Source organism: Diaphorina citri, unplaced genomic scaffold (assembly GCF_000475195.1).
Source record: "Diaphorina citri unplaced genomic scaffold, Diaci psyllid genome assembly version 1.1 scaffold1065, whole genome shotgun sequence".
Taxonomy (NCBI): Eukaryota; Metazoa; Arthropoda; class Insecta; order Hemiptera; family Psyllidae; genus Diaphorina; species Diaphorina citri.
In genome coordinates this window covers 60,524-73,400 of record NW_007378494.1, presented here as the reverse complement: position 1 = coordinate 73,400, position 12,877 = coordinate 60,524, and the positions used below count along the sequence as shown (strand labels likewise).

The window sequence follows — 12,877 nt, the reverse complement described above, 5'->3', positions numbered from 1 at the left end:
GTTGTGGGCTTGAAGGAATGCGGAAGCAGGGCGGGGGTACATTTTTTTTTTTTTTTTTTTCCCAATTGGAAGAGGGAGTATTTGATCCCTTCTTGCCCATCTGATGAGGGGCATGCTGTGACACAGACCTTTAGAGTCCATTATAGCAGATGTTTGATCATTATGATTTAAGGAATAGGTAAGTAGGTAACTACCTGAATAAAAGACTTTCTGCTTTAATTAATGGTGAGCCACCATGCTGTTTAGATTCATCTTGACCTTTGTGTTAATGTGTAAAATCATAAATAGGTTCAACAAAAGAAGGTTCAAGAAAAGTACAGACAAAGGTAGGTATTTATTCAACAAACACCTTACAATAAACAAAAATTTGGATTGATTCCAATATATACTTTCTCATTACCTTGTACAGGTTACCTATATTTCACAACCTTTGCTTTTGAAAGTGCCTTTACAATAAGTTTTATTGTAAAGGTACCAAGGTAGTCCAAAGGGTGTCAAGAACATTACTATTGTTACCGAAGAAAAAGAAAAAATCCGTTGGTCCTCATTTTTCCTGCTCTATGACTTTGAAACATCACCCAAGTAAGCGCAACTGATCTATTGAATACCTTGTTTATCCTGCTCGAATGAAACTAAAAAGTCCCTTTACCCCAGCAGTCTAAACAAGGTCTCATGTATTTCATGAATTTAATAACACAACACTAGTAAGTCTGTGAACTGTAGACCTCACTCAAACTAACACTCAATGTTTATCTACCATGGTAGCACCTGTCACTATACTACATTTTATTTTGCTTTTACGAGTAAGTCTGGCTTATCAGTTTAATGTCTGATCAATCAAAGTAATTAGGTGTGGTGTAGGTAATGTTACCTAAATCAGACTGTATTGTAATTTCTTCCAGGGCTTTTATCTCATTTGTGAAATTAATAAAAAGTGTTCTCCAATATTTTGCCAATGCCATGATTCTTTATTCTTGTTTGTTTGAGCCAATGGCAACAACATGCTGAATGCATCAGCTCCCAATAGTTCACTGAAGTTAAGCATGGTTGTGTGAGGTTGATAAACAGATGGGTGACTGGGCAAATCACATGCTGGCTTTTCCTAGTCCACTCCTGACTAGGTGAGATAAAAGGTGGGTAGATTGTAGCAAAAACTGGATGATAGAACCGATCACTAAAAACTTTAGCAGTTATACAGAGACATTAAAAACGTTTGCCCCTACACTTAAGCATCAAAGTGGTTTTTTTTTTTTTTTTGTGTGCATATAGTATTATAAAAAAGGAATTTTAATTGTGTTAAGCATAAATGCTTGTTACAAATATCATGCCTCGCTTAATATACTACGCTAAATTTTACGACTTGACTTGGACTCGAACCACCAACCTCCATCTCCAGAGTCCACCACGCTAACTACTCCACCACTGAGGTTGGCGTATAGTCTTCTAAATAATATGATGACTGATGACATTTGGAGGGGCGTAAGGGACCAATTTTCCAAGCGAGTTCTATAGTTCGTACAAACTTAACCCATCCCATCCAAACTTAACCCATCCAAAGAAAACTTAACCCTGTTTGACCCTACACCTAAGCCTCAGAGTGGGTTTTTTGTGTATGTAGTTTTATTAAGGACATAAGGAGCCAAGTCAAAACAGTTTAATAAATAATAGGATGACTCTTATGAACCCATTCATGATTTTGGAGGGGATGTAGGGAGTAGGGACCAAGTTCCAAAGTCCAACGTTCACTAATCCAACTTGTTTTTCACTTGTCAGGTGCTCATTTGAGTTCGGACAATGCCGAGGAGTGGACCCGGCTCGGAGCGCACTTTGAGAAGGTTGGAGACCAGAAGCAAGCCATCAGTTGTTACAGCAAGGCGCTCAAACAAGATGTATCCCGGGTAGATATTCACGATAGACGTCTGAGACTGTGTGATGAGATTGGACTGAAAAATCGAGGCTTTGTTCTTGCAGGTATGTACCAAAGTTTCACTCAAAAGGAACTAGCGCTTCTCTTCTCACGACTTTACCTTTAGCCATAGGTCGCACAAATTTTGCAGACAGCTTCCATAATTAATCATGATCAAAAGTGTCCGCGGACCGGATCGAGAAATGTACGGTTTGACTGCTATTTAACGCCAAATCTTTGAAAAAGCTCAAAAAGAGTTCGTAATGCTGAGGCTTTTAGATTTCAGCCAAAGTCACTCGAACTTGGCACAGAGATTCGATAAATTATGTAGATCAACAGTGCCCATCTGATACGGCCCGAACATTGTAACCTCTATCTGGAAGTTCTGTTGGAGCTGAAGAGATACGAAACGTGTGTGGAGGTGTTGCGACGGTTTGCGAACATTGAGATTACGTACTTTAAACTGGTGAGTGGGAGGTGGAGTTTGAAAACAACTTCGGAATTGAAAAAAAATGAGTGTTTCACCGCAGTTTTTATTTCGTAGCAATGAAACAACTGCTACATTAGACTCGTGTTTTCCAGTAATCCCAGCCTAGTTAGCTTGGAGGGTAGCGCGTCTGCCTTGTAAGCGCTAGGTCGTGGGTTCAATTTCCGCCCGGGGTGGATTTTATTCTGAACGGCTAAGGTTTGTTCTCAGAATTGCAGGCTTTCTCCTATCCTGTATTCCTTCCATCTTTACGATAAGACCTTAACAGTTACAGTTCCTTCTATCTTCTTCTTTTTCTTCGCCTTTTCCCGTGTACGGACGGGGTCCCTCTATCAAACAACTTAAAAAAAAAAAACAAGGAACTTTCCTTAGATTGTTTTTAATTGGCGTTTCCCCCTCTTTTTCATCATTCCAATTCCACCTTTTGTCAACTCTGTTCTCAGTTTCCTCAAGACTCGACCAGTGGCGAAGAAAGCAACATTCAAGTCACCAACTACACCGTCCCATCAGACCCGAATCTCGTTCCCCCGCCCGAAATTCTCTCCAAATTCGTCATCACCCTGGTACACCTGAGATCCGAGACTCAATTTCCGACGCTGCTAGCCTCGCTGGAGTTTGATGTGGAGATGTACGGGGATGTGTACTTGGATATAGCCGAGGCTCTTATACAAAACCAAAGTTCCTCAAGACAGTAGACCCCTCATACCCTCCAGTTCACCTTGTGACGAGCCCCCATCTGACTTGATCAGCAGTCCTCTCCTAGTGGATCAGCTTAAACTCATGATGAAAACGGGACAAAGCTACGAGAATCCACAAGAATATTATTCGCTGCTGAATTTAGTCTTGAGTCAACACAGTATACAAGTAAGTATATTGTACTGAATTTAGTGTTAAGTCAGCAGACCTCTCCTAGTGGATCAGTTTAAACTCATGATGAAAACAGGACAAAGCTATGAGAGAATCCTTTTAGGTGCTGGGTCAACACGAGAACACCAGAAAGTAACCCGTTGAAATATTTGCAATCGAAAAACGAGTACTAATTTTTGTCGATGGCGGGATTCGAACCCGGGACCTTCTGTATGGCAAGCAAGCGCGTTACCACTGGACCAACCGTGCTCCCTACAAAATAAAAACGGCGGTGAAATTCTCATTTTTTATTATTATTATTTTTTTACTATTCTCTTCTTTTTTTAACTTTTAATACTCAATATTCTACGCCAGCCTAGTTAGCTTGCTTTGGACTTTGGATCTGGAGGTTTTTGGTTCAGGTCCGAGTTAAGGCATAAAATTTATCTAGGTATAATAATTGGGGAACGATATTTGTGACCAGCACACTATGCAAAAGATTGCGCATTTTCAACTGGGAGGAATCAACACAAGATCGAGTTCAATGGAGGAATGTAATATGATCGACACGGGACTCACACATGTTCCTAAGGAACCTAAGGCATAAAATTTATCTAGGTATAATAATTGGGGAACGATATTTGTGACCAGCACACTATGCAAAAGATTGCGCATTGGGAGGAATCAACACAAGATCGAGTTCAATGGAGGAATGTAATATGATCGGCACGGGACTCACACATGTTCCTAAGGAACCATCGGAATAAGTGTGAGTATTTAACTATTTGATTTGGCAAGCAAGCGCGTTACCACTGGACCAACCGTGCTCCCTACAAAATAAAAACGGCGGTGAAATTCTCATTTTTTATTATTATTTTTTTTATTCTCTTCTTTTTTTAACTTCTAATACTCAATATTCTACGCCAGCCTAGTTAGCTTGCTTTGGACTTTGGATCTGGAAGTTTTTGGTTCAGGTCCGAGTTAAGGCATAAAATTTATCTAGGTATAATAATTGGGGAACGATATTTGTGACCAGCACACTATGCAAAAGATTGCGCATTGGGAGGAATTGGGAGGAATCAACACAAGATCGAGTTCAATGGAGGAATGTAATATGATCGGCACGGGACTCACACATGTCCCTGAGGAACCATCGGAATAAGTGTGAGTATTTAACTATTGAATTCCTTAAATCCGCCCCGGGCGGGAATCGAACCCGCGGCCTAGCGCTTACAAGGCAGACGCACTACCAACTAAGCTAACTAGGCTGGCTATTTAACTATTGAATTCCTTTATAAGAAAAATTCCTATTGTAGGAAACTTTTCGCCCTCTGTTTACAGGTAAAATAGAGGAGTGTAAGGCGGCCTACAGGAAAGTCCTGGAGCAGGTACCCCTTCATATCGATATACGGCGCCATCTAGCTGACATTTACATGAAGGAGAACAATGTACAGGAAGCCCTGTCTGTTCTGAGTCAACTGCCCAGAAGTGATCAGAACCCAGGTATTTTTTGTGTCAGGATGAAGCTTTCCCCCACCTCTGTGGCCGAGTGGTCAAGAGCACTGACTCTCAACCTGGAGGTGCTGGGTTCGAATCCCGGCCAGGGCGGAAATTTTTTGACCGAAATTTTCCGTTCCTGGATAGGGATGTATTTAAAAGAATGTGTCTTGAGTCTTTAAAAAGCGGTTCCAAGGTACAATCTTCTACACCTACAAGTAGGTATAGGTAGGTATCTCACGAGTATACCTATCTCGGTACCTATAGAAGAAAAGGGAAGGAGGTTATAAAAATCTGGTGTGAACATCACACGACTTTCCTTATCCTATTGAATGATGCTTATTTGAGTGTTCCTTTACCCTAACTTTTACAATATCTCTAACCGCTAAGCTGAAAACCGCCTTATCCTATTGAATGATGCTTATTTGATTGTTCTTTTACAATATCTCTAACCGTTTTGTCGCTATAGCTGAAAACCGCCACAAAAATCGGTCGAAATCTGTCCAAAAGCGGTCAAAATACCGCCAAGGGCGCAGCAACCATCTCAACCAAACGTTTTGTGTTGCATCCTTGTCACATTTGTGAACTACATACCAAATTTCAAGTCTCTAGCTTATCCCGTTTCTCAACCAAACCGTTTTGTGTTGCATCCTTGTCACATTTGTGAACTACATACCAAATTTCAAGTCTCTAGCTTATACCGTTCCCGAGATTTTGTTAAATTACACCGAAAACCGCCAAAAAGCGGTAAAATGTCTCTGTGGCCGAGTGGTCAAGAGCACTGACTCTCAACCTGGAGGTGCTGGGTTCGAATCCCGGCCAGGGCGGAAATTTTTTGACCGAATTTTTCCGTTCCTGGATTAGCAATTAAGCATGGATGTAAAAGAATGTACCTTGAATATTATGCGATTCTTACGATCCTTATTATGCCTCTCTGTGCGCAAAGAGGCATCTTAGAAGTGATTCTGCTCCCTTTGGGTGTAATGGCGTTACCACACTTGCTGCCACAGGCCACTTATGTATTTTCAATGGTTATCTGAAAGAGTGAAATTTTATTATTATTATTATTTTTATTATTTACGAAAAAAAATCCAAGAATTAAAGAGTCTGTGTCTCATGTCAAGGGAGATGTTTTATTAACTCATGTTAAGGGAGATGTAGAAACATGAGTTTCTGTGGGTAAACAGTATGGAATTCGTTTTGGGGTGCTCCAGGGTAAGGATAGGTATATCCTGACAGAAGTCAGGGTGTTGACGTGACGTTAAAAATTCATACCTCCATGACGAAAGTGCCACAGGGGGAATAATAAAGGCTTTGTTTTCCATTTTGGTTACAGTTGAATCTCACCGGCCAAAAACACCCAAGGGCCGCAAACGCGAAACGTGTTTTGACACTAAAAACTGACCATCGAAAATTTGACCCGATTACATTACTTTCCTTCCTATAGGATAAGGAAAGTAAAAATGGGGGAAAACTTACTCTCCTTGTCCGTGTTTTACTTACATTCCAATTTGGTTACAGTTGAACCCCACCGCCCTCGAACACCCAAGGGCCGCAAACGCGAAAGCAAAACCAAAGTTCCTCAAGACAGTAGACCCCTCATACCCTCCAGTTCACCTTGTGACGAGCCCCCATCTGACTTGATCAGCAGTCCTCTCCTAGTGGATCAGCTTAAACTCATGATGAAAACGTCATTTTCCTCACAAGGCTGAGTGGGCCCCGCAACAGCCAGTCACAAAATCAATCATTTGCACAATACAAATTTTTCAACACCACCGGAAATCGAACCCGGGTCTCCCGTGTGCAAGGCAAGCGCAGTGACCATTACACCATGGGAGCTAACTTCACATGTAATTACCCGAATTTAGTGTTGAGTCAGCATAGTATACAAGTAAGTATATTGTACTGAATTTAGTGTTGAGTCAGCATAGTATACAAGTGAGTATATCGTACTGTATTTAGTGTTAAGTCAGCAGTCCTCTCCTAGCGGATTAGCTTAAACTCATGATGAAAACAGGACAAAGCTACGAGAATCCACAGGAATATTATTCGCTGCTGAATTTAGTGTTGAGTCAGCATAGTATACAAGTAAGTATATTGTACTGAATTTAGTGTTGAGTCAGCATAGTATACAAGTGATTATATTGCACTGAATTTAGTGTTAAGTCAGCAGTCCTCTGGTAGTGGATCAGCTTTAACATGATAAAAGCAGGACAAAGCTACGAGAATCCACAGGAATATTATTCGCTGCTGAATTTAGTGTTGAGTCAGCATAGTATACAAGTGAGTATATTGTACTGTATTTAGTGTTAAGTCAGCAGTCCTCTCCTAGCGGATCAGCTTAAACTCATGATGAAAACAGGACAAAGCTACGAGAATCCACAGGAATATTATTCGCTGCTGAATTTAGTCTTGAGTCAGCATAGTATACAAGTAAGTATATTGTACTGAATTTAGTGTTAAGTCAGTAGTACTCTCCTAGTGGATCAGCTTAAACTCATGATGAAAACAGGACAAAGCTATGAGAGAATCCTCAGGAATATTATTCGCTGCTGAATTTAGTGTTGAGTCAGCATAGTATACAAGTAAGTATATTGTACTGAATTTAGTGTTGAGTCAGCATAGTATACAAGTGAGTATATTGTACTGAATTTAGTGTTAAGTCAGCAGTCCTCTCCTAGTGGATCAGCTTAAACTCATGATGAAAACAGGACAAAGCTACGAGAATCCACAGGAATATTATTCGCTGCTGAATTTAATCTTGAGTCAACACAGTATACAAGTGAGTCTTATTCTTTTTCTTCTTCGCCTTTCCCGTGTAAAGACTTAAGTCAGCACCACTAGGTCCCGTGTTTCCGGGGTCGGCGTTTTTCGTCAGTCCTAACTAGGGTGATTGCTTTGGGCTGAAATTTGGTTTTGGCTACAGAATTTTACGAGTGGATGGCCTTCGCACTCAACCTTCGCTATTTCTTTAGCAAGGGAAATTCAGGCTTGTATACTCAGGCGCCTGTTTAAAGTCTTCCAGCCAGACTAAGCTGGTATACTCCCTGATCGAGGTCCCCCAGCCAGACCAATACATACCAAAAATACTCAATTTCCTCACAAGGCCGAGTGGGCCCCACAACAGCCAGTCACGGGATCAATAATTTGCACGATACAATTTTTTTGACCCCCCGGGATTTGAAATCCGGTCTCCCGCGTGCAAGGCGAGCGCAGTGACCACTACGCCATTTTTATATTTTGTATGAAAATTGACATATGTAATAGTCTAATAGTGAACCTCAAGCATTAGATAACAAGAATAACACAATATTTTGTATTTAATTTTTCAGGTGATAAATCCAGATGAGTCTAGGTATATTCTAAGCAGGGTTCGGACACCTAAGAAAATCGAGCACATACTCATTCAGCGAGGTCTAAGCAAGGATACCATCTTGGATAATAGAGCCAGGTAAAAACTAATGTGACTATTTTTAACCCTAAATTGTAAGCGACCTGTGCCCTATATCACCAAAGTATGGAAAAGTATTTACAATTCCATATTTCGATATGATTCGTCCAAATTCGAAATTCTGCTTTTCCATTGGCTATTACACTTGTAAGATACTTTTCCATACTTTGGTGATATGAGGTACTGGGTCGAAAGGTAAATAAGTGCGAACTCCTTATGAGCTTTCGACACGGGATAGTCTGAAATGGCGAAACATTTTCACTGAATAACGCTCGAACTGTACCTTCTTGGAGACAGGCCCAGGGACACTTTTAAGTTACCTAAATTCTGCTTTTCCATTGGCTATTACACTTGTAAGATACTTTTCCATACTTTGGTGATATGAGGTACTGGGTCGAAAGGTAAATAAGCGCGAACTCCTTTTGAGCTTTCGACACGGTATAGCCTTAAATGGCGAAACATTTTCACTGAATAAAGGTCGAACTGTACCTTCTTGGAGACAGGCCCAGCGACACTTTTGAGTTACCTACATTGTTATCCTAAACTTTCGATGTGTACTACCTATCATTACCTGTTGTCCTACTTTCCTTTTTTACTTTATTGTCACATTCTACTACCACATATTAATTTACATTTACCTTTTTTTTTTCTAGTTAAGCAAGGTCTTTTTACTGAATTGTTAGTTGTATGTATTATTCTTTAACCCATCAAATATACGAGACCTTGTTTAGACTGCTGGGGTAAAGGGACTTTTCAGTCCTATTCGGGCAGGATAAACAAGGTATATTCTATTCTATTCTACCCTAAAATGAACCTCAGAGGCACTTAGTAATGCTGTGATGTCTACAAAAGTTGTGAAAAAGCTCTGCTTTACCACGAAGAATTTCTTATTATGCCTCTCTGTGCGCAAAGAGGCATCTTAGAAGTGATTCTGCTCCCTTTGGGTGTAATGGCGTTACCACACTTGCTGCCACGGGCCACTTATGTATTTTTAATGGTCATCTGAAAGAGTGAAATTTTATTATTATTTACGAAAAAAATCCAAGAATTAAAGAGTCTGTATCTCATGTTAAGGGAGATGTTTTAATACATGGGTTTCTGTGGGTAAACAGCATGGAATGTGTTTTGGGCTGCTCCAGGGTAAGGATAGGTATATCCTGACAGAAGTCAGGGTGTTGAAGTTAAAAATTCATATCTCCATGACGAAAGTGCCACAGGGGGAATAATAAAGGCTTTGCATAGCATACAATCTTCATCTGATCTACTTGCATAGTAACGCTATACCTCTGGCCCAGCACGTTCTTCAGACCTACGCTGTCATTTAGAACCAAATGAAAGCTATGCGTTTGGATGAAAAGAAAAGATTCTGTGATTAATTTAGTACCAAATGGCGTTTTAGGTCCAAATGGAAGTTATTGAAAGAAAGGTCAAATCCCATGTAAAATAAAAATTTCGGTTTTTTTTTTTTTTTTTTTTTTTTTTTTTTTTTTTTTTTTTAATATGATGTATAAGTATAAGGAGAGTGCTCTTTATTTAGACTGTCAGCTTAGAACAAGTTGTTCCATTATACCTACCGTTTAATAGAGCACCTCTTTGTTTTTACTTTTTCATTTTATAAACTTTATACAATGGAGCAGTTGCATTTGGGTAAAATTTATGATTAAAAGGTGATGTATCCCGGGTAGATATTCACGATAGACGTCTGAGACTGTGTGATGAGATTGGACTGAAAAATCGAGGCTTTGTTCTTGCAGGTAAGTACCAAAGTTCCACTCAAAAGGAACTAGCGCTCCTCACGACTTTACCTTTAGCCACAGGTCGTTCAAATTTTGCAGACAGTTTTCATAATTAATGACGATCAAAAGTGTCCGCGGGCTGGACTTCGAAAAATATACGGTTTGTTTAAAGGTTGATTTCTATGAAAAAAGTTGCGAAAAATCCACATCTGAGGTCAAAACTTCGAAAAAATAACTGTAAAAGGTCGAAAATTCAATTTTTATTTTCCGTCAGAGTCTTGAACTCTGACGTCAAACTTCAGGAGGTGCGCAGAAACGTATGCGCACAAACATGAACTGCGCAGAAATGCATGCGCACAAACAGATTAATGTGATGCCTGCGAGGGAGCTTTGCTCGTAACATTTGATGTGACGTCATCGCGTACGGGAGTGTATGACGTGTCGAAAAATATACGGTTTGTTTTTTTGTCTGTTTTTTTTTAAAAAAAAAAAAAACAAAAAAAAAACATGATGTATAAGTAGTGCTTTATTTAGACTGTCAGCTTAGAACAAGTTGTTCCACTATACCAACAGTTTAATAGATCACCTCTTTATTTTAACCTTTTTTATTTTATCATTAGGTATTATTATTATTTTTTCATTGTATAAACTTTATACAATTAAAAAATAATTTTGATATGATTTTGTGAAATTTTTAAATGGATTTATCTCGGGATCTAGAAGTCGTGGAAGAAAAAGAAAAGTTCCGGAATCCCTCATTTTCCCAGCTTTTTGAATTTAAAACATCACCCAAGTAAGCGCAACTGTTCTATTAAAAAACATTTTTGATATAATTTTGATTATAACTTAAATATACTCGGGTTTTACAGGGTACCAGCGTTATCTGAAGAACATCACTCCGGATTCGGACCCGCAAACCATCCTGGACCTAAGTACGCGGGCCGCACATGTGTATCACACGGCCCGCAATTTCCCCCAAGCGGCCTCCTCTCTGGCCATCGCGTTCCAATACAGTGCCCATCTGATACGGCCCGAACATTGTAACCTCTATCTGGAAGTTCTGTTGGAGCTGAAGAGATACGAAACGTGTGTGGAGGTGCTGCGACGGTTTGCGAACATTGAGATTACGTACTTTAAACTGGTGAGTGGGAGGTGGAGTTTGAAAACAACTTCGGAATGGAAAAAAAAATAGTGTTTCACCGCAGTTTTTATTTCGTAGCAATGAAACAACTGCTACGTTAGACTCGTGTTTTCCAGCAATCCCATCCTTGTTAGCTTGGAGGGTAGCGCGTCTGCCTTGTAAGCGCCAGGTCGCGGGTTCAATTTCCGCCCGGGGTAGATTTTATTCTGAACGGCTAAGGTTTGTTTTCAGAATAGCAGGCTTTCTCCTATCCTGTCTTTCTTCTCTCTTCGATTTCGGGACGATAAGACCTTAGCAGTTACAGTTCCCCCTATCTTCTTCTTTTTCTTCGCCTTTTTCCGTGTACAGAAGGGGTCCCTCTATCAAATAACTTAAAAAAAAAAAAATAAGGAACTTTCCTTAGATTGTTTTTAATTGCCGTTTCCCCTTTTCTAATTCCACCTTTTGTCAATTCTATTCTCAGTTTCCTCAAGACTCGACCAGTGGCGAAGAAAGCAACATTCAAATCACCAACTACACCGTCCCATCAGACCCGAATCTCGTTCCCCCGCCCGAAATTCTCTCCAAATTTGTCATCACCCTGGTACACCTGAGATCCGAGACTCAATTTCCGACGCTGCTAGCCTCGCTGAAATTTGATGTGGAGATGTACGGGACAATAACAGTAGTAGCCTACTGCTGGAGTAAAGGGACTTTTCAGTCCTATGCGAGCAGTATAAATAAGCACTATTATTATTATCCTAAACTTTTGATGTGTACCCTAAAATGAATCTCAGAGGCACTTAGTAATTCAGAGGCACTTAGTAATGCTGTGATGTCTACAAAAGTTGTGAAAAAGCTCTGCTTTACCACAAAGAATTTGAGATTTGATTTAATATTGTTGACCTGTCTGTCTGTCTGTCCTTTTCTTTTCAGATTTACTTCAGAGCCTGCGCCCAGTTTCTATGATATCAACTTGTTGTATCGACACAGCTTTGATGTTGCCAGACAACGGCGAGATTTCGCACCTCTATTACACATTGTTATTCAGGTGTACTTGGATATAGCCGAGGCTCTTATACAGGAACATTACGAGGCCTATGCGGTACAGGTCAGTTGTGAAAAAGGCCAAATCTCCAGAAATGTAATTTTAAAAGGCCGAAAATTCAATTTTTATTGGCTGTTGTAAAAAGTTCAAAGAATTGGTGTACTTGGATATAGCCGAGGCTCTTATACAGGAACATTACGAGGCCTATGCGGTACAGGTCAGTTGTGAAAAAGGCCAAATCTCCAAAAATGTAATTTTAAAAGGCCGAAAATTCAATTTTTATTTGCTGTTGTAGAAAGTTCAAAGAATTGTGACGTCAGTAAATAAGAAGTACGGGTAAGAAACGTATGCGCACAAATACATTACACTAGTTTTGCCTGTAAGGGAGCTTTGCTTGTTACAGTTGATGAGACGTCAGTAAATAAGATTTACCGGTATTTTTTAAATCGATTTTTCTCGGGATCTAGAAGTTGTAGAAGAAAAAGAAAAAATCTTTAGTTCCTCATTTTTTCTGCTCTTTGACTTTGAAACCTAAGGACCTTTTTTTAAGTGCCAATCGAAAACGAACGACTAATTCCTCTACATCAACCAAGGAAATTAAAATGGCTTTGTGTGTGTATTGTAGGTGCTGGTTCTACTAGTATCAAGTGAAAAATACAATCAACCAGGTGTATGGAAACAGTTGGCCGAGACTTACGAGAAATCCGGTAAGTTATAGAGATTTGAGGCATACTACGACACAGACCACACGAGTCTAATGTAGCGGATGTTTAATTTTTTTTCACT

The 12,877-nt window shown here is 39.8% G+C and overlaps 1 protein-coding gene across 1 annotated transcript in view; it reads left to right on the top strand.

Moving 5' to 3' along the window:
* LOC103514007 (general transcription factor 3C polypeptide 3-like) overlaps positions 1 to 12,809 on the top strand; it is an 18,487-nt gene extending 5,678 nt beyond the window's left edge. The window contains exons 4-8 of the mRNA XM_008478873.2: positions 9,873 to 9,941; positions 10,793 to 11,064; positions 11,528 to 11,720; positions 12,093 to 12,154; positions 12,717 to 12,809. Coding sequence (XP_008477095.2) covers positions 9,873 to 9,941; positions 10,793 to 11,064; positions 11,528 to 11,720; positions 12,093 to 12,154; positions 12,717 to 12,809 — 689 coding nt within the window. The remainder of the gene's footprint in view (positions 1 to 9,872; positions 9,942 to 10,792; positions 11,065 to 11,527; positions 11,721 to 12,092; positions 12,155 to 12,716) is intronic.
* Positions 12,810 to 12,877: the final 68 nt, after the last annotated feature.